Source organism: Glycine soja, chromosome 4, assembly GCF_004193775.1.
Source record: "Glycine soja cultivar W05 chromosome 4, ASM419377v2, whole genome shotgun sequence".
Classification (NCBI taxonomy): domain Eukaryota; kingdom Viridiplantae; phylum Streptophyta; class Magnoliopsida; order Fabales; family Fabaceae; genus Glycine; species Glycine soja.
The window spans coordinates 3,253,594-3,275,983 of NC_041005.1; the positions used below are offsets into that span (position 1 = coordinate 3,253,594).

At 30.2% G+C, this 22,390-nt stretch overlaps 1 protein-coding gene and 1 long non-coding RNA gene across 2 annotated transcripts; one reads left to right on the top strand and one right to left on the bottom strand.

Moving 5' to 3' along the window:
* Positions 1-1,542: 1,542 nt before the first annotated feature.
* Positions 1,543-2,978, top strand: LOC114408725. Its single transcript, XR_003665929.1, has 2 exons — positions 1,543-2,286; positions 2,363-2,978. It is a non-coding gene; the product is annotated as an uncharacterized LOC114408725 (long non-coding RNA).
* A 3,368-nt stretch (positions 2,979-6,346) lies between these two features.
* LOC114408726 (ethylene-responsive transcription factor RAP2-1-like) lies at positions 6,347-7,833 on the bottom strand. Its single transcript, XM_028371874.1, has one exon. It carries the CDS (start codon positions 7,465-7,467, stop codon positions 6,985-6,987), a length of 483 nt encoding a protein of 160 aa, XP_028227675.1. The 5' UTR covers positions 7,468-7,833; the 3' UTR covers positions 6,347-6,984.
* Positions 7,834-22,390: the final 14,557 nt, after the last annotated feature.

The following is a 22,390-nucleotide window of genomic DNA, read 5'->3' on the forward strand; positions in this document are numbered from 1 at the left end:
ATAAATTTTAAATATAAAATATATCTTATTTCTCTTTTTTTTTTTGGAATTTCTGCAATAATAATCGTTGAGATAACATATGTAGAGATTTGATACATCACCGTTACATAATAAAAAAATTATTCTCAAAATTTCAAAAGACTCTTACTATTTTCACCTTAATTTCTAAGTACACCCCTATCTCTCCTTGTACTTTTTTGTTAAAGAAGTATGCACATTTTGCTTTTCAAAAATAATTGCATATATTTATTTTGGAAATGTATCTCCAGAACTATAATTCATAGTTCTTGAGATACACTTTCAAAATAGGCATATATTTTTTAATAAAGTATCACCAAAAAAAGTAAGATGGTAGACGAAAGATGAAAATAAAAATGATAAACACTTATTTTATATCCATGTTTATTAATCTTATTTTCATCTTATCATTAGTGTTCTTTAAATTATATCCAAAATCTTATTTTTATCTTATATTTATTATTCTTTAAACCCTAATTTTAAACTATCTTTATTATATAGTATTGTGTTTTTCATCATCATTATTTAAAAGTGGTATACTTATTTAAGAAAAAGGGTATAATGGGTAAATTAAGGTAGAAAGGGGGGCAGGGGTGTACTTAGGGAAAACAAAAGTGTAAATAGCAGTAGCCTTTCAAAATCTATAACGATATTTAAGTCTCATGTTGAGCCTGCTAAAATATTTGTTGGATTGACAAATTAAGGACAGTCTGGGGTAACTTTTTGTCCGTTCAGATCAGCTCAGCCATCGGCTTCAAACACTTTTCCTTTGAGGATTCCTGCACCTCCTTGTGGCTTCCAGAATGTAAAATTACATTCCAGAATGCACTTGTATTTTGGCTTCCAAAAGGACCAATAAAAAATATTCCAGAAAGGGTGCAGGAAGCAACTTTGAGGTGCAGGAAGTAACAGCCTTCCCTTGGTCGATAGTACAATGAGATGATGACCCAAACATATGAAATTGGACCATGAGTCCATTACATGTCCCATGCGAAGATTGTTCAGTGTTTTTTTTTTCTTTTTATGAAAATTAAGATTGATCAATCAAAAATTTGTCCAACTTTTATATGGGCAGGGATTAACATATATATTTGGTAATCTATGTTGATTGAATTAAAATCAACATAGGTCCAAATATGAGGTTGTATGTGAATATGCATTGTTTCTTGTTGGATGAATTTTAAGTGACTACCTAGGTAAAATTCAAATTTAACAAAAGCTACGTTCAAAACAATCCTTTGAAATCTATGTTGAATTCTACCACATGTGCTTGGTTTTGATAATTGCATTTTTACTACCTTGTTGATAAAGATTGTAAGCTTCTAAATGTGTTTTTCATATCTTAATAGATTGTGTAAGTGCCGTGAATATATGTGGTCAAGGATGTTTGATCCAAGGAAGTGGACTGAATTTTTTTTTGCTTAGATTTAACAGGTGGATGAATAATAACTTGTCACAACAGTGGGCAAAACACGACCAATAAGAATGGAGTATTTGTTTGACTGTTGTGTAAGGACAAACAATTTTGCTTTCTCACAACATGCATCCTAATCTGCATGGAAAATACTTTTAGCTATTCCTAACTTATATCAAATAACCTTTCTAGTCCTCCTTATCATAGTGATTTTGTGTTGTTGTGCATTGCTATATATGAAATTCTAATAGCATGGTGCTTTCCGCCTTTCCCCACCTATAGCTATCTAATGTTGATGGGTCTAAGAGGAACTCAAACAGATCATGATGGTGTGATATCGATGTATCAAGGGTCTTCTTCAATGAGATGGTGGTTCTTTCACAAAAGGATTCCACGATCAAAGCTAAAATATAGGGATTGATCGATGATGATTATTTTCACACTACTAAAAAACTGATTTTTAGTACGCAAGCTTAACTATGGTTCTCTTTAAAATGTCTTATCTTTAAGACGGTGAAACTTTTGTAAATACAACAAATATTTCAATAACGATTTTCGCAAAAACATAGTTGAAACTGTAAAACAATCACAGTTTTTAGGAAAATCATCGTCGTTTTGGTTTTGAAAAACTGTCGGTTATTTTTTTATTTTTTTCTGACTCGCGCCCTAGCCCCCTCTCACTCCGCTCACTCCACCGATAGATCTCTTTGCGCCCCTCTCACTCTGTCTGTACGTGTCACTCCGCCTCTGTCAGCGCCGCCGTCGTAGTGTCTCCTGCACCATCACTCTCTCACCGTTGAAGCCGCCGTCGTCGTTGTGGGGGTCGTGAGGGCATATTAGTGTTGCTGCATCTAGTACGCGTCTCATTCAATTTAATTTGTTTTTCCCTTTTTATTCTCCTATAATTCGTGTGAGCATATTGGTGTGAAGCTTGAAGGGGTTGTTTTGGTGCATCCCTTTTTCTTGGGAGAGGAACCGTTTGGGTGTGAAGCAAACATGCCTGACCAAGCGAGAAGAAGATACACGATTTGTGGCGGTTTGCCTGCCCCAGTGAGAGTGGATCCGATGACCCAATTATTAACCCGAGTAAGGATCCAAAACTGGGGAAGCTAGCTAGTGAAAGATTGCTTCTTTGTGTTGCGAAGAAGGATTTGGTGAGGGACAGGGGTTTGTACTGTAAGGAGTTGCTTGAGAAGAATGGGTGGTCTGGTGTTGCGGAAGTGGTGGAGACGAAGGATGAGGACCATGTTTTTCATTTGTTCAAACCGAATTGTGAGAATGCTCAGGTTTTGATCGACCAGATTGTTTCCTTTCTCAAATAGTATTGAACATTATTGTGTGTATGCTCTATTTTGTTTGTGTTTCAATTGTCCTTTTTAGTTCTCAGTTGTATGATGGCTTATGCACCTTGTATATATTGTATCCTATTAAAGAAAAAAAAAATTGTATATATTGTATCCCCTCCAAATGTGAGGATGTTTCTGCAGAAGAATCACTTATAGTTCCCTGTTGCTGTTAATCTATTACTGGGTGAGTTTGATGAACACATTTAATCAGGAAATTTGATCCATTTGTATGTATCTGTGATGAATCAACAACAAATTATTAAGCCGTGGAGCATAAAAATAAAAGGTAGAAATGAATATAAGAAAAATGTGAAAGCTTTTGGGAGTGGGCACATGTACTAAAACGTGTCTAACTCGAAGTCACTTGCATTCTATGTTCTAACAAAAATCGTTTTCTTGTTGGTGGCATAGAATTTTTTTTATTTTGTTTTCAAATACACTCTAATGTTAATGTTGGGTAGGGAGAAAGCTGAAGAAGGCAATTGGTTCTGCTGTGTACATACAATGCAGCTCAAAGACTCTGTAGGTTCTTATTTTTCAATGCTTATACTAGAAGGTTTTAGATACCATCAAAGCAAGTTGCACTAGAAGGGTCCTAATAGGGATACAATATAAAATAATACCAAACATCTTCTGACTTCAGCTTTTGTAATAGTTGTTTTTAAGTCATTATACTAGCGAATTGTTATAGCAGGACATGAACCAATTATTGTTTAAATATTAACTGCATTAGATTTTACAAAACCAATATGCCCACACCATTTTTTTATGCAACTTTTAACTCTATTTGTACATGCTTAAACGGTAGAAAAGTGATTCTAAAATCAAAATAGTATGCGCATATTTTTCCTAGATAATTTCACCTAACAAATTTTTTAACTTTTTAACGCAACATATTTTCTAAAACGGGGTGGACACTACATGACACTTTAGGTAGGATATGAAAGTTTATCAACTTTTTCATCTTTATCACACTTGCAGATGTACCCAGTTCATTGCCAGAATGACCTTTTAGATGTTTTTCTTTAAAAACAACATCTTAGCTTCAATCTTCTATTTTTTCTATTTCATTGAGGCAACGTCATTTTCTGATAGATATGGACTGACTATTGGGCTTCCAGCAGCTACAATTGTTTTATTGAAAAAGCAGCTTCTAAACCGATTCTCTCATGGAATAGGTAGAAATTTCCAGACTATCACATGTTATTTTTCTTTGACACCTTCAAGTATGTCACTTAATTCCTTTGTAAATTCTATCTTCTGTTTGACATTGATAGAACTGGTATTGTAACACTTGGAAATAATGGGTTTTGCTGGTTGACATAATGCTTGTGTTTAATCTAAAGAAAGTGTCACAGGAAATTTTCTCCTGCCCCCTATCTCACCTTGGAGGAAAAGTTTTGAAGTAGAACTCTAAATTTCTAAAGCATGGAAAAAATTTGGAGCTGAACCCAACTGAATGAAAGAATTAGAAAATTTGTGAAAATGGGTTCTGCTGTAATTTCTTCATACTCTGATTCTAGTGTTCCGGTTTAGCCAAAAGCCTATACTACGCAAGCTGCAATAATCTTCAGTGTTGTACAATTACATGTCTTAGAATTAAACTTTCAGCAAAGAAACAAGATCGGTAACAGATAGACATAACCCAACTAAGCCTTAAAGATGCATCTGAATTACTCCAACTGTGTATCATTCAACTTAAAGATGCATCTGAATTATAATGTATATAGGATAACCAGATTAAGCCTTTGTGAAACCTTTTAGCTTTAGGTGTTTCTAGATATCAGATATTCATAAATGATATCTTTGTATTTTTTTTTTTTTGGCAAAAATAGAGATCTATGAGAAGATAGTCGATCAATTGTGGCATGTGAGATTGATATCAAACTTTCTTGCTGCTTGTTAATTAAATGGAGCAAGATTGAAGATATGCTGAAATCAAATCCTGTGTGGCATCCCCAACTGCCTTGTAAAAAAAGTTAAAAACACATTTATTTGATGATTTAACAGTTGCTCATTCAATCTTTCTTTCTAATTACATTTGTGCACGGCATTCCCTGTCGATCATAATTATAACTTTGTGCATTGGTTCCTTCATAAGTTACTCCACCAAGGTTTACTTGCTTCTTGTTTTAACCCATGCTGGCAAATGCCCTGTGAAAGTTTTTAAAAGAATGTGAAGCCAAATCCCCTTCTTTTCTTGTTAACACAGATTCAGAAAATATTACATAATTCAATAATTAAATTTGTTGAATTCATATTTATAAGAATTAAACAAAATTAAGGGTTCATTACTTACTTTTAAGCGGATTCATTTCGTTTATTTATTTTAAAAAAATTATTCGTAGCAATATATAATAAATTTATATAAATAGAACATATCATTCATTTTTTTAGAGTACAAGTATTTGTTATTCACAGTGGAATTTGAAGTTTGACCAAGGGGAATCAATGATTGGAAAGGGACAGTGCCGCATATAGTCGCATTGACTGAGGGCATCGCGCGCTCACCCCAAGCTGAAGATGATTTCTCCAACATTACATTTGGCATATAGCACGTAAGATTATGGTGCATATGAGTGCCAGCTAGCATAGATCGTACATGTTAACTGAGAAACATTAACACACTCGTCGAAAAAATAAAATAAAAATTAGCAACACGAATTTGTAGTTCTGTTTGGTTTCATCTAAAAGAAGAAAATGCTCTCATGTTAAAAATATTTGACGAACATTTTCACTTGATTCTGTATGGTTTTCTTTCTTTCTATTTTATAAATATAAAAATAAGAAAATAATTTTTAAATATAAGACGAAATAAGAAATTTCTTATGCGTCAAAACGAAAAAAAAATCATGTGCATATTAGTGGTTACATTAAAATATTAAGTTATAAGTTGAAAAAAATATGAAGAAAGAGACGAAAAGCATAGAATCACATCATTTATATGCTATTTGTTGAAATGTTTTCACACTATGCAGCTATTTTTTAAGGAAATGTATTGTACAAGAATACTAAGGGGAAAACAAACAACGAAAGTATCATTCAAAACTAAAGAAAAAAAAAATGAAGAGCTGGCTGAGGCCCTACCCTTACAATGTGTATCTAAGGCAAGTACGCAGCTACCCTAAACTCCAACTTTCCCATGACTGTGACAAGTGACAACCTCACTTTGAGATAGAGCCACACTGTTCTCCGCCTATATCGCATATTCTTTAAAGAAAAGGAAAAAAAAAAGTTTTGTGGGGTGCCATGGGTAACTGATGCTTTTGGTGCTCAATTCTTCCTTATCTCTATATCCACTTGCTACTACTGTTCGACAAGTGAAACATTAGTGTTTGTTTGTTTCATATTAATGCGGCTTTGTTGGGCCACTGCTGTTCCTATCTTTATCTCTTCACCCTTGCCCTTTTTCCACACTGATCATGAATTCCATCATTTGCTCATATTTTGGCTAATCATCATGATAACATAAACAGGATCGGTCGAATTAATATAGTTCACACACATGAACTATGCATACAACTTATATATGAAATCATTTTCACCACATGTATGTGAAATTATCGAATTCATCAGAACATAGAAAAAAATTAATCTAAAACAACAAAACACGGTTAATTTGATCCGATTGTGTAACGGATATCTCGTTACAAATTACAACACACCACCGACCTGAGAAAAGACCACATGATATGCCCCCCATCATAGCGAGAACCTACGTAGCTACCAGTCCACGACTCCAGCTAACATACACATATTGAAAGAAAAAAAAAAACTATAATGAGTTTCTTCGTGAGATGAGCAACAACAGCAAAATCAGGTCAACAGCATGAATTACACGATCTCATTTGGTTAAAGGTCAAACGTTGTTCTTCATGTGGTGATGAGCAAGTAATAGTATATATACCCCTTAATTTATATATATTTAAAGGAGTTACTCGCCTCATAAACAAGTTAATTAGCCTCATCTCAATTCTCAGGTGTGTCTGTATATTTCTTCCTACACGTTCTAATATTAAAATAAATAGACTGGAAGAAAAATATCTACTAAGATATATATATAATCATATGACAAATATAAAAAGGTTTTTTTCTTCTTCTTCAAATTAGCATAGGTGAAGAGGGCAAGTTGAAGCCCTATATATATGTCACATCAGGACGCGTGATTGGTGGATCAATATTAATCTTGAAGGTGGAAGAAAATTACTAATCTTCAGGTTTGGGATACTCGTTCAAGTCTGGTTTGTCAGAGCTGCTGACGTGGCTGGAATTAGCGGAGTGTGAGGACGAGGATTGCTGAAGCGCGGTTTGGAGCGCGTCGACTCTGGCGCCGACTTGGGTGGCTTTTTTGCGAATTGAATCGGCGGACATGTTGCCCTGTTGTTGGGTCGAAACGTCGTCGTCCTGGGACAGCAATTCGGGGAAGTTGAGGCGAGCGGAAGGGCCTCGGAGGTGGAAGACGGCGGTGTCATAGGCGCGTGCGGCGGCGACGGGGGTGGCGTAAGAACCCAGCCAGATCCTCGAACGCTTATTGGGTTCTCTAATCTCCGCCACCCACTTGCCCCACTTCCTCATCCTTATTCCTCTGTATGGCTTCTCTTGTTGTTGGTGTTGCTGCTTTCGCTTATCGCTCTTCCTCGTAATCGTCGAATTCGAGGAACAACAATCTCCTAAACCTGCTTCTTCCATATCTGGGACAACAACTATAACTACCAACTACCCTATTCAAAACCAGCTACCTAGTAATTAATAAACTTAACTATGTGTGACCATGAAGTAATACATATATATATATATATATATATATATGTATATATATTTATATTTGAGTGCAGTTGCAGTTGCGAACTGCAGCAAGGCAAAGGTGTTGAGAGGAGATTCTGTTCATATTAGTACCCTCAAGAAACTGAAACCATCATGTTGCTGTTGTATTGGTTTCTATTTATATGGAGGGTGGAAAATGAAAATTGTTTGCGTGGAAATAAATAATAGTATTAAATTGGAGAGAAGAGAGGGTGAAGTGAAGGGAATGAGTTTCCCACTTGGCTTCTAGTCTGTCGTCTGGTACGGCCGCCACGTTGAGCTTTCTTTAAGAAAACCAAAGATGGCCGACACAATCCATCACACCTCTCTCTCTCTCTCTCTCTTTGAAACCCATTTTTGTTCGTATCTTATACATTCCACGTAGCGTTTTGTGCCCACTGTGACCGCCGACGTGGACGGGTTACGCCTCTCTATACTCCACCCCGTATCTCATTCTATTGCTTATCTCTTTAAATGTTTTACTTTGTTTTAAAATATTTATCATTAAAAAATGCACTTATTGCGTATTAACAATATTTTTTTTACTAATTTTTTATTTAAATACTTATTTTTTCAGTTAAATATTTAAATACTTAACTAAACATCAAGAAATCTATCTGGTTGATTGAATATGTTATATGAATTATTATAAATTTTTTAATATTTATTTTTAATTCTTACGGATAAAAAATATTTAATTACAATATTTATTTTAATTTTATAAATATTTATAATTAGTAATTTTTTTAAAAAAAACACGGTAACAATGAATAATATAAAATATTCCCGTCACGAGATATCTCATGTAAATGAATTTGAAAATGCCTATTATGACCAATGCATTTAATGTATGTTTTGTCTAGAGTTTTTTTTTTTTTTTTCCATCCAATAGTATGTACCTCAAATTCATGTTTGTCTCCATGTTAAATCTTTTCAAAGGGCATTTTTACTCATACATGATAGTTTAGAAGCGCTCCCTTGATTCTAGGGTAGCATCGGTACATGCCCAAAACTATAAAGTACTAATGAAATCAACTACCAATCGATTTAATTAGTCATTAAAGAGTATTAAAAAGATTAGACTTTAACTAAACATACTTAAACATATATACTTCAAACTTAAAAGACCCAATTCTTTATTGAACATATGCAATCACAGTCAATCAAGGAACTAACAGAGCAAACATATAATTGAGTACCTTTTTGAGAATAATCCAGTATGATAATGAATTGATGGTCTACATAAACTCTCAAAAGATACACAATTCTCTGGTCTCAAACCTAAAGTACAGACTTTATTCAACCTACAATTTGTACTACATAAAAAATAAATGCATTCATAAATAAAATAATAATGTGTTTATATGCCTTGCCAACTTTTTTTTATCTTCTTTTTACAAAATTACAAGTATATTTTCTAAGAGAATTTTTTAATGAACTGGATAACACTATGATATATACAACAAAACTCTTCCTTGGAATATTTTTCTTTCTCTTGTTTATATTGTCAAAAAATTGTTGTGGATTTTTTATAAAAAAAATTGCTCGGAAAGGGGTGGCCTCGTTGCTAGACAGTTGACTATGAAAATAATTAAGAATTAATGAATATTTTTTCACTAAAAGATTTGTATAAAAATTTGGGTAGAATTTAAAAATGCATATATCAAATTTTTTTAATTAAATTAAAATACTAAGTTAAATATGAATAGTAATAATAATAATAAAGGGTTAGGTAAAACGAGAAAATCACTTTTAGGTAAAAGTATTATTAATTTATGAATATGAGTAAGTCTTATACATTTTTAATTAATTTTTAATTCCTGAATAAGTTTTTTAAATATGTTTTTAAAATATTAAATATGTAAATTTAATTCAAAATACACTTAAAATATAAAAAATAGACTTTCATCCAACTATAAAGTGTTATATATTGTAAATGTATTGATTTTTAATGATATTTATTTTAAAAGTTTTACATCCAAAATAATTTTAATTAATTTTCAATAAATACATAAAAATATTTATTCAATAATAGGAGAAATATTTATTAGAAAACTAGTATTTTGTAAGAATAAAATATTAGTCAATAATTAAATAGGGGATTAGTTTAGAGTTTGTCAGAATGATAATTATTAATGATATTGGTGGATGGCTTGAAGCTTTAACTTAATGCAGGAAGGAGGGGATGAAATCAAAAGAAGACAGTAGTCGGTGGTATTGGACGGATGGAAGGGGTGCAAATAGAGGAAGACTTTCCGTCCACGCAATGAAAAATACGCTGTATGTATGGTTGAATTTCCTATTTGTTTCACTCTATGACAGCTATAGTTTGAGTTTTTCTTAGTTGAAGAATTTAATTAACATTTATTAAGAAATCGCATGCAAACATTACTTGACGATCAATCAAAGCAGAAATACTTAATGAAAATATCTCATATTTAATATTAGGAACCATTTTATTTAATATTTTTAATTCTAATAAGCATTTTAAAAAATCATTACTTCTTCGATTCCAAAACTATACATGTTTAAGGTTAGTATACACTCATTAATAAATAGTAATCAATAAATTTTAGACTAAAATACCCTTATTTAATCATGTTGTTAGAATTATCATTAATAATAAATATTTAGATAGTGAAGAGTCTAGAGATAGTATTAAGTGAATATTTTATTAATGAGTAGAGATAATATTAAGTGAATCTTCTATTAATGAGTAGTTAGGTGTTGGTGTCTATTTTGAATAATAATAAATATTCAATACACTAATAATTATTACTGTATAATTGAAAAAAATTATAAATTTAATCTTGAATTTGTAAAGCATCTATAATTTTGGAATAAAACTAAAACGCTAAAATATGTATAGTTTTGAAACGCATAATATTTATCATATTTTAATTATAATATAAATATTTTCTTATTTAACGTTGATAGAAAAATATATAAAGCAACAATCAATCAATCAATTTTTAACTCTTTAATTTACTACTAGTCTAACTTTCTCATAATTTCTTTCTGTAGAAAATTATTCTTATATTTTATCTTGAACATGTCTTTAGTTAATTGTATTTTAATTTTTATTATAACACGTGTCTTTTTATTATTGAAACTATCAAGAGTGTGAATTATGCAATTACCTCAACTTAACTAATCGGTAGTTTAGTTTACGGTTCAAGTTTTAAGCATGTGATCACATTAAATACTTAAACAGAAAATTTTATTTTTTATAATAATTTTATAAAATTCAAATAAAATTATCTTTTTCAAAAAATATTTGTGATTTATGAAATAAATAAATAAAAGTGTTGCAGAGATTGCACTCGTGCTAATCTGTATAATAATTCTCTTAAAAGCAAATGTTGCGGAAGTCCAAAATTACAAGTTTTAATCCAAGTTAACACAATAATATACCAATAGCAAGGTAATTAATCTACATTTATGAAAATATCTCAATTTTTTTAAAAAAATAAATACTAAAAACATACTATTTAATACACTTTTTGAACATATTTTTCCTATTTGTTGTATAATTTATTAGAAATCAATTTTTTTTCTCACATCCTATTTAATAACTATCTTTTTAATTTATAGTTTTCAATAAATTTAAACGAAAGTATGTTAAAAAGGATATTCCTAGTAATTTGATTTTATTTTTAATTCAAACCCACCCAAATTTAGATTTGGTAATAAAAGTAGGCTAGTGAAGAACCTTTTTGTTAAGAGAAACCTTGTTCTTGTTGTTTTTGTCCCCCAAAGATAGCTTCTTAAATTTGCTGACCATCCGGTCGAACCACAATTTTCTCACCGACACACTGGTAAATCTATTGACTTCTAGTTCTAATAAAACAACCGCCTCCCTACGACTAGAAACAACAGTGGAAATGCTTTGAGGCAAGGAAAACGAAAAGGAGTGACAAGAGCTTGTAATTATATTATTAAAGTTAAACAAGGAAGAGAATATTTCCATTCTATAATTGAAATATTATATCATAATTTAGCTCATTAAATGATTAATAAATAAATAAGCTTTTGATTAACTTTAAATTTTAAGTTTTCGACCTCCTTACACTTACTAATATTATTACCAAACGTGTTGACTGACACAACTTTTGAGGCCTTTCTTTTACAACCGTACAAAGGATTTAGAATCAAAATGACGTTTAGAAGCTCCCGTTGAATCTTATGGAAACGGGGAAAAAATGAGGATTAAAAATTTAAAAACACCGGTAATTTGTCTTCATTTATTTTTATCTCCCCTTTTTTGTTTTATTAATTTAAAAGTGACAAGTGGTTAAAAATTGATATTCTTTTTCTATGGCTGTTAGTTTTCTTCTTACATGTTAACTATTGATTGGATGGCATGAATTAGTTTTAGAAAATTTATATTATAGTGTATTAATGAGTTTTAACCTGCGCATTAATTTCCACTACTTGTTTTAAAATTCCAGTAACTGATTTGTCTGAAAAAATATATACTTACTAAAAATTGATGTATTTTATTAAGAGTATACGAAAACCTAATTAAAATAAGTTTTTCATTAAAAATGTATTATATCTGTCTGTGATTACTTTAATTATAAACTACAACATCGTAATAATTGAAATTAACTCTAAAATAATCTGATAAAAACTATAACACGTAATTTAATTACCTATGGCATTGGATTAAATATATATTTGGACAGGATAAAATATTTATAAGGATTTTTTTTTTCTCAAAGACGGTGATGTTAGTTTTCCTCCGACGGCATGTAATTATGTAAATATGTAATGATTAATGAGTTCTAATTGGTCCAACTGGATAAGGACGACGAGATGATCGATTCAGAATTGAACGTTCCACTAACGACAACCAAAATTCCGCATGTACAAACCAACAAGGGTTAAGGTCACCGAAAATTTTTCGGGAAGAGGCTTAAAATGCTCAGAGAAAGAGACTGCTGAAATGAACATTGAACGGTGTATGTATGTGTCGATCAAATGGGTAAGTGTTGTAAATCAGTTTAGTACCACTGGTAGGTGCAACTTGCTTAACTGAAATATTAATTATTTGATAAACAAAACATGTTAATTGGATATATATTTGATAGTTGCAGAATTATTCTTTTGGGTGTTGTGAGATGTTCTTTTAAAAAACAAAAAATGTTCATGCTGTGGTGTGGGGAAGGGTATATAATTATATATTTATGTTGGCTAGTTTGGAACGAGACACTAATAATTAGTAATAAATAAGTTTAATGTGAACATCAAGCTCAAGAATAAATAATTAACAATGGACCAATGCAAATGTGTTGGATGCTGGGTCCTTATCAGCATGATAGAGTTTCAGCATAGGATCACTCCGAACAGCTGACATCCTTTTCTTGAACTTTCATTTAGAACAAGTGAATATATCATATAGTTTGGTTTTGAATCTATCCCTTTTTTAGATTTTTAATTTATTTTCCCGTTTAGAATCTGACAAATTTTTTTTCCAAGAAAAAGAAACAACTTTTACACTAGATTTGTCGACGCTCACAAAAGAAATCAGGCCATGAACGAAAAATGATAAAACCCTAGCTAGTTTGTACGTATTTTCACATATTTCAATAAGGATATTGAGAAATTGAATTCAATGTATCATATAAATACGAAGAAAAACGATGGAGAATTAGCTGACTCAGGAAACGTGGGCTCCACCTAACTGCCCAAGATGGAGGAATTTTAGTCGGCAGTCCAAGTTGTCCACTAATTAATGACATTATTATAATAATAACAATTCTCAAATAATTTTGCCTTGATAAATCATGACGCATTTGACATTATTTTCTAGCGTCTTTATCAATGGTTAAACACATCCAATAAAGGAAAACCTAACTTGGCTACTCACTAATTTGTCATCTAAGGTTTTGCAGCAGTAATCAAGAAAGATGCATGAATTGGACACTAATGGCCAAGAACAATGCAACTTGCAGCAGTTCCTTCCGCAAATGGATATCTAAGCATCTCCATGTATGTATTAACCACCATATAGTATGTACCTATCCAACCGTCATAAATACATGAAAACACATGTTTTGCGGCGACGAGACAATCAGCAAATCCCATATTGCTATCAGGACAGGAATTTAACATCGGTAGTCCCCACCGAGGTTCCTGTTAAACGTATCCCCCGGCTAGCTACGACAGGGTACATGAATATCTATTTGATTTAATTTTTAGTTTCAAATTAGTATAATCAAGGGCCTTAAAAGAATTTAACATGTTACTAATTTGAGTGTTATTGAGTTTAATCTTTTTAAGTAAAATCTCAACTTCAAAACTCATGAATAAAAAAAAATTGATAAATTTTTGGCGGCTTATAGACTAATTCTCTAATTTATTGACTAGGCAACTTACTCTTTTTCCTCACACATTAATTAAGCCAAGTTAAGTTATGTCCATGTCCTTAAAATCAATTAAGGAAATCATATCAATTTTTATGCTGCATATTTACAAAATTTGAAGAAAAAGATTGCCAGATTACAAGACTGATGTCAACATTAGATTAATCGATGGAGAATAAATTGAGGAAGATAATAGCTACAAGAACAATATTGTTGTAATTGAAGCGAAAAAGACAAACACTATAGTTGACTACAACTGGAAAGCTGATTAAATATAACTAGTTAATCAGATTTAATAGTAAGTTGATGAAAAGCTTCTGCTACACTTTACTCAAATGAACTCCACTTCAAAAAAAAAAAATTGATAAGAAATATTTATTAATTTTGACAATAATTAATCCCTTTTGTGTTTTGACTACTTTTGATAAGATTTTTGTTTTTAATTATGTTTTTTTCTTCTACTTGATATTATTTAAAACCATATCTTATGTTTCCGTTTGAAAGAGTTTATCAACAATTTATTTTAACTTATCTTATGCTATAAGGACCTACGTGAATGCTTGAAAGAGTTTATAAAAATATGTTATGGATGATCCATAAAATTTTTTGAGCTTATTTAATAAGCTATTCAAGGTAGCTTATTAACAAGTGCTTAACAGGTACTTTTAGTTTTGGATATGCCATGGTTTGAATCCTGTCAAACCCAATAAAATGTTTCGGTTTTTTATGTTTCATTTTTCATTTTTATTTTTTCAATACTTCTGCACCGCATAACAATTTTGGTTATAGGTAAATGGTAATTAATGATTTTTTATTTTTAATATTTTTGTGATATATAATGTTAATTTTATAAATTTTTAGTTGTTTTTTATAAATTATTTTTAATCATATTTTGATTATTATTTTTAATTTGTAAAATATAATAGCATTCTGTAAGTGTTTATACAATAATGTATCCAAACACTTTAAAATTGTGTTAGCACTTTTTAACATGTACATATTCATTTTCTTTTTATCTCTTCCTTCTTCTTTTTCATATATATTACTTGTCATGACATCATATTTATCACTTTCTCTTTTTCTTTCATTCATCCTATACACACCAAAATAAGGTGCGTGTTCTGCATTTATCCTCTTTTGAATGCATATCTTGCAATTATAGTAATAAAAGGTTCAAACAAGGGAGTACTTATCACTTCTATATTTTCAGTGGTTATTGAACAACATAATAGTGGTCAAAGATTGCAGGCAATCTCAACCCTAAAGTAGTTGTTTTAAGCTACCAAAGAAAAAAATGTTAATCAAGGAGTTTGATGTAAAAAATTAAAAGTCTCACAATATATCTTTCCTTATTAGTTTCCTTTTTTTTTTCTGTATGAGTTTCCTATTTAGTAGTAATTATTTCTACAAATATTTAATTTTACTTCTTATGATTTAGATATTAATTATTTTTCATAATAGTATAAGATTTATCTTTTTATTAACAATAACAGTTGATATAAAGTAATAAGAACTTGTATTCTTTATTGGATACGAAATAAATTTTGTTAAAAGATAAATATTTATCTTATGTGCATTCACAATCTTCAGTGTTTTTGATGAGATTTCTTTGTAACAATAAAAAAAATATTTATCCTTCTTAAATAACATTTCTTCCTTCAACTCCAATGTTCTTTGGGAGCCTAAAAATTCTTATAATAGTTTGCATTTCAACATTTTGTGGTGTCAATCCTTTTGTTGATAAAGGAAAATACATTGAAATGACATCTCGGATCTTCCCCTTGACAATTGTTTAGAATTGATTGTTAGGCGTAATAGATCAAACTACTTTTTCGTTTCAAAGCTGGTTTGAAAAATTGAAAACAAGAGTACTTTGAAAGAAAGTTAGCCTGACCTTGAAATTTCATTAAACTACAAGTTAACTTTATTTCAAGGTATAAGACTACATTTTTAACAATGACATTCTCGGGAATACTATAACTAAAAAAATATTATTCTTGAGTACATTAAAAAAATGAGTTCAGTTAAATTATAATATTCCTAGTAATATTTTTTAAAAAAATTAAAAAAATAATAGAATAAAAGTAAGACTAAAAATGAAAGTTATAATTGGGTTACATATAAAATACATTTCTACATTTTTGTAGGAATATATAACTGTCTCACTTCTTATCACGTGAATAAAAATAAATATATATTACCACCTTTTTGAAATTGAACAATACCAAAGAATAAATTTTCAAAGCTCATAATAAACATAGAAATATTATATTTTATGTTTACGTTACTAAAAATAATTTGTGAATCTATAAAACAAACACACTCTAATTAATAATTACTTATAACATCAATGGCTTTTGTCACACTTCATGATTTGTAATTACCTTTTGTACTCTCTTTTTCGCTGCACTCCCCACATTTATATTCTGAAAATTAGTTTGTAAAATGTATAAAATAAAATGTAAACTTCCTGCAAGACTTTCTCATTCAGGGACATGCTTCAAACGCTTCTTAATGTTGAGGCAATTGCTTCCTACAACTTCGGATTTGCATCCTGCACTTTTTTAACCTTCTGAAAAGCCTAATCCAAAATCCAAAATCTAATTTTACATTACGGATTAAACTTTTCAGAATATAATCAGGAATTACTAATCCAGAATGTAAATTACATTCCAGATTAGGGTGCAGAAAGCAAGTCTAGAGCTGCAGGAAGTAATTTCCTAATGTTGGTGGTTCCATTTATTTTTTATATGTGCCTTTCTCTTCAGTCCATGTGTGTCTAGTTGGATCAAGATGGGCCACGTTCTCCGAATCAAACAAAAAAGGCCAGCCTTTTTTTTTTTCTATACCTTTTTACATCATGGTCGAGTTCATGTGTATGTTATTTGACATCAACTAATTTTTCTCTCAGCTAATTTGATTACTTTAAAATATGTTTTATGAAAATAATAATTAATAGTACTGTATAAGCTAAGAGATAATTTCTTTTAAATATTTATCATTATATATATAAAAAAGTATCTTTTCTTTATCTATTTCTTTAAAATATATACAATTGAATACATCAATTATATATATATATATATATATATATATATATATATATATATATATATATATATATATATATATATATATATATATTAAGCTAATGTATTTTATTTGTTAAGAGAAGAGAGTATATAGATTTTGACACAAGAAGGAAGACGATGAAACTCATCTTTCAAGAAATAATAGTTCAAAAGATATTTTGGTAATGTTTGTTTTAGGGATGTTAAATGAAAAATTATCCTATAATAGTAATACTAATATTAGATAAGATAATTATTCTTTAGCACTTTTGGTCTGGTCTTCATAGATTGTTTGATCAAGTTCAAGTAGCTCAGTTATGACTACTAGCCTGTACTGTATATATGTTCAAAACTTGTACTCACTTTGGGTACAAAAGCTATCTCTATACAGACAGGGAGTGCATTTGGTACTCATGCTCGTTAATTAACTCTTGTGCTGACGCATACGTGACATAGAGTAACATGTCATATTCTTTTGTTCTCTGTTAATTAATGTTTGAAACATCATCCTTTCTGCAAAAAAGTGATGCGAGAAGTATTCCCTTATCTAAGCCTCTTCCCTGTTTCGCTCCCCCCATCGTTGATTGTATTCAACTCAACTAAAAATAATTTACAATTCTGTCTATATAACAATTACAATTACGTAAGTGTCAACTAGCCTCAGTTAGTTAGTAACAACTAGCATACAGTTGTCATAACTATTAACACTTAACTATAGATTAACTACTAACTATAGTTAAGCCTTACAGATTAGTTGAAGGAAAAAAGAAAACTATTACACCAAGTAAGAATACTCCTATACCCCCGCAACCTCATAAGGGGTTGATAGAATGCTTTTCAACCACCACTTTGAGCTTTTGGACCTATAAGAGTCTCTAATAGAAAAATTTATTTTTAGTAGAGAAATTCTCAAAAGTTTTTCTAGCTTGTATTTAGGATTAGTTGTATAACCAATGTAAATAATTGACTTATAAAAATATTTAAGAGTTCAATTGAAAAGTCAAAGTTCCAAATTACTATTTTTTTTTTTAAAAAAAGAAAGAGAAATAAAGCACCATTTATAAATTAATATTTATTATAGGCTAAAATATTTTATTTTTTCTTCTTCTATATATATTTTTTTTTACTTTCAAAGGAACGAGTGAAAGTTTCAATCTGCAACCTTGTTAGATGCGGAACTTTATCATATAAATATTTTTATCTTAATAAATAAACATGTACACCTTTTAAAGTTTAAATTTGTTCTCTCTCTTTTTTAACATAGTATTCTAACTTATTAATTGTAATGTTAATTCTTTCTTTCAAATCCTTTGTCTCAACTAACATTTTTTTTATGTCTGTGAGTCATTAATATGTTAGCCGAGTCTTAATTGGTAATTGAACTTTTCAAAACATTGTCATTTCAAACAAACAAAAGAATAAAGTGAAACTTCAAATTAATATAGAATATTAAATTAATAATTTTGCACAAAGAAGAATTTAGGAGTCCCTTTTTCTCATTCTTCTGCTGATATAAATGTGCAGGTCATAGATGTTTGTGGCTATGGCTTTTGTTTGGTAAAACATTGAAGGGGAAACTGAGGAAGCACGGGCGTTGCAAAATATTGTAAGGATATTCATAATTATAGCTTGTTCCTCAAAAAGTAATAACTTAAAATAAAACAAAAATTATTATTATTATTATTATTATATTTTGTGTGAGATAATCTATATCTTTCATGGAGAATTGATTGGATTCACATTTTACTTTGAAAAAAAAAAAGAATTCCTTTAAATGTATCAAAAGAAAAGAAAAAAAAAATCTTCTATTTGTTTATTTGTTTTGTAAGATTTGACCTTCCACAAGTACCACAACAAACAATTGAAAACGAAATGCGTGTGGTACAGTTTGAACGACAAATTTTTAAATGAATTAATGAAATCTATCTTGTACAACTAACCTAATTAAATTTTATTAATCCCCCTTTTCAATCATGACAACTAAGTCTAACTAGTGTGATTAGACATTAGTTAAAAAATTAAAAGAATTTTTTTATTGAAATATTTAAAATTATACTATTTATAATTTTTTTAGATTTTCTTATAATTTTCTCACTAAATATTTTTTTATCCTTTAATTAATACCCTAAAGACACTTGTTATAAGAACATCCTTCAAACATTTGTTCCATTCTCCTGCCCACCATTGCATCTCACGGCTTTGGCAGGATGCTGTTGGAATCATTTTTCTTCTTGAGTTTTGTTGTTAGTTTTAGGGTTTGACTCCTCCTGTGTCTACCATTATCTTTGATGGCCACTTAAGAAGAATTTCATCTGTTCTGCTTTTGCCTTGGGTGGTTGGCAACTGGGCATTTAACAAACCTATAAATTAAGCAGGATCAATGTACCAAAAATAAAAATTAACATATAATCACGTGTCAAACTGCCAATCCTTAGTTTAAATTCGTCAAAGGTCAGAATAATGTTTTTTACTTTCTGAGTGGTCACAAACAGAATAATAAAACCACTTACTAATTATTATTTATTTACGATAGAAGCCACTTGCCTAGTTGATTCCTTGTGTCACCTAACTTTAAGAAGAGCAATTTTAACTGTGGAATGGTTGCTCTTCGCTCTCGTCAATTTTTTTTTTCTGAAAAAAACAGTGAAAAATATATTTGGGAATCTTTTTATTTGTTTTTCTTTTTAATTTGCACCGTTATTTATAAAAGCTAGTAAACTGCATCTGTATGTGGTTGTGTATTTCAACAATCTAGGGAAGAATTCCTGTTAATGATGTTCTTAAGGTATGCGTGTGCAGTGTGATGCACATTAGAGGGTTCAAAACTTGTGTTGCCTTATTAATATTGGTCTGGTTTTAATTTACTTTCAATAAATTTGGGTTTTTAGAAATCTGATTCAATGTATATTAAGGTCGGGTTATGTTTTGTATCGAAAATAAATTATCAACAGCTACAGAGCGATTGATCAGGCCAGGATTTCAAATTCCTCATTTTAACATAGAGGAGAATGCAAATTGAGAGACAGCTGGAGCGGTGAACATGTTCAGTTATGACACCCCAGGACTAGTGTTGCAACTCTTTTCAGATACCTTAAGAAGATCTTCCTCTGAATGCCCTAAGGAAACAAACAATATAATTCCTACAGGTAAACAACATTTGTCCAACATTGATCTCTTGGAGGTCACTACAAATACTGAATCTTTTGACAGAACCTGTCAATACAACATATTAGGAACAAGCAAAAGTAATAATAAGCCATTAGCATTGTCAAACAACATTCCCTAATTATAACAGCAATTGTGAAGTGACTTCTCTAATCTCAGATAAACAATTGGTGACTCTGCATTACTTGCAATTGTGAAGCCTGATATTTTTGACAATCCTGTAGAATCCAACACATCTCCAAAAAACTAAAACCTTTGTTTTATGGTTTTCATTAGAAAAAGAAAAAGTAAACAGCAATTCACACAATCAGATGATGTGCAAAAGTGCTACTATACAATACGATTCCGCTAAAGGAACATGCATTGAGATCAAAGCTCACCTTAATTTCCATAATAGAGCTCACTCAGCTCAGCAATGTTATTATTCAGTTTTGTAATTAATTAGATTGGGATTTTCCTCCCGGATGTCAATAGCTGTAATTGCAGCACTAGCAAGATATGGAGGCAAAGAAGCAGAAAAGACATAGCCAGAACTACTCAATCGCTGCCAAGGTTGAAATAGAGATATAAATGTGTGGAAAATGGATAAGAAATAATTGCAGGCAACAATTAATAAAATAGTGATTGAAACTCCAAACCACATCTCTCCATCATATAACTTCTACAGTTCAAGCTTATATTGTAGTAGTATTCGGAAAGAGCTGATAGAAAAAGATGAAAAAATGAATAAAGAAACTTTTGTAAAAAAAAATGACTAAAGAAACCAATCCTTAATTTCCACACTTGTGGATGGTTCCATACTTGGTGTTCTATAAATCTAGCACAATGTGAAAAGCAGGCCGAGTTGGGCTGGCTTGAATTTCTAATTGGCTACAAATTTGTTGGCTTGGTTGGCCCATCAAAACAGGACAAATTGGCTCTTTATTTTTCCCCTCAAAATTTACATAATTTTTATAACAAGAAAATTAAAAATTATAGACCAAATAAACTTAGTTATGTAACAAAAAACAAAAAAGACCAAATAAACTTAATTAGCAGTTTTCAAGGCTACATTTCATGGTCTCAACAGACCCATTGGCCAAGCCATATTGGCCCAGTTTTTGGCGAATCTAAAATCTAAAAGTTTAGCCTAACCTTATTTGCTTATTTTGTCGCCTCTAATTCCTTCATTTAACTTTAAGCACAAATCAACATACATAATAAATTATAGAGAACAATGTTAAGAAATTAGAAAAAAAAGTTATGAACATAGAGTATTTGAATCTAAATACAATACTTTTCTGTTTATTAGTTTGATGTGATGTGTTAAATAAAAAATAAATTTAAATCAAAATTAAATAAAACTAATTTTATTTATACTACGAGAAATATCTTTAATTTGCTCTGATATGGCAAGATTCAAATTTAATAAGAAATAACATTAAAAAATATTTACGTTCCTAAGTAAATAGGTAAATTTATAATATAAGAATAAATTTAATATAGTTTTTAATAATTAAGATTATTGAATTAAAAGTAATGAAATGTTTTTACCTTTTTAGCGCGCGCGGCACACCAATTATTTCGTTAAACGTTAGAATGGGAAATGTTCAGTCCAGAAGAATACGGATCAAACTAAAAAATCAAGCTTGATTATGTCCAAAAACTAGAAGGCCACACTATCAAGCTTTTCGACTCTTGCTATTTACAAAAGGTAGTTTTCATTAAATATCAACGTGTACATAGGCATGGAAATATCAAAAGTATTAGCTTACGTGTACAAATTAAGATGGTAATAAGAGCTAAACGAGAGCTGGTTGTTTGATAAACTATAATTGACTAACTTGAATAATTATTTTCGGTAACTAAACATGTGTGCTTTTAGACAAAATAAGTTATTAGATATCAACAAAGAAGTTAAGGGACATAAGATTGGTCGAGTCATGAAGAAAAAAAAAAGAGAGAAAAAAGTAACGGATTTGAATCTTTCACTAATAAAAAATTAATAGCATCAACAACTAATATTTATTAATAAAAAAATAGTGGGTATAAATCGTTGTTGGGTCCATTAAGAGTGTTGATGATTAGAGTTTGATTAGTGATGGTGTATACGAAAAATGTTTTAATTTGTTAAAGAAAACTCAATTTGTTGATCTTTGTTTTTTTTATGTATATTTACATTTCAAAAGGAATTTATGAAACATTTGAAAGCTTATTTGAGTTTAT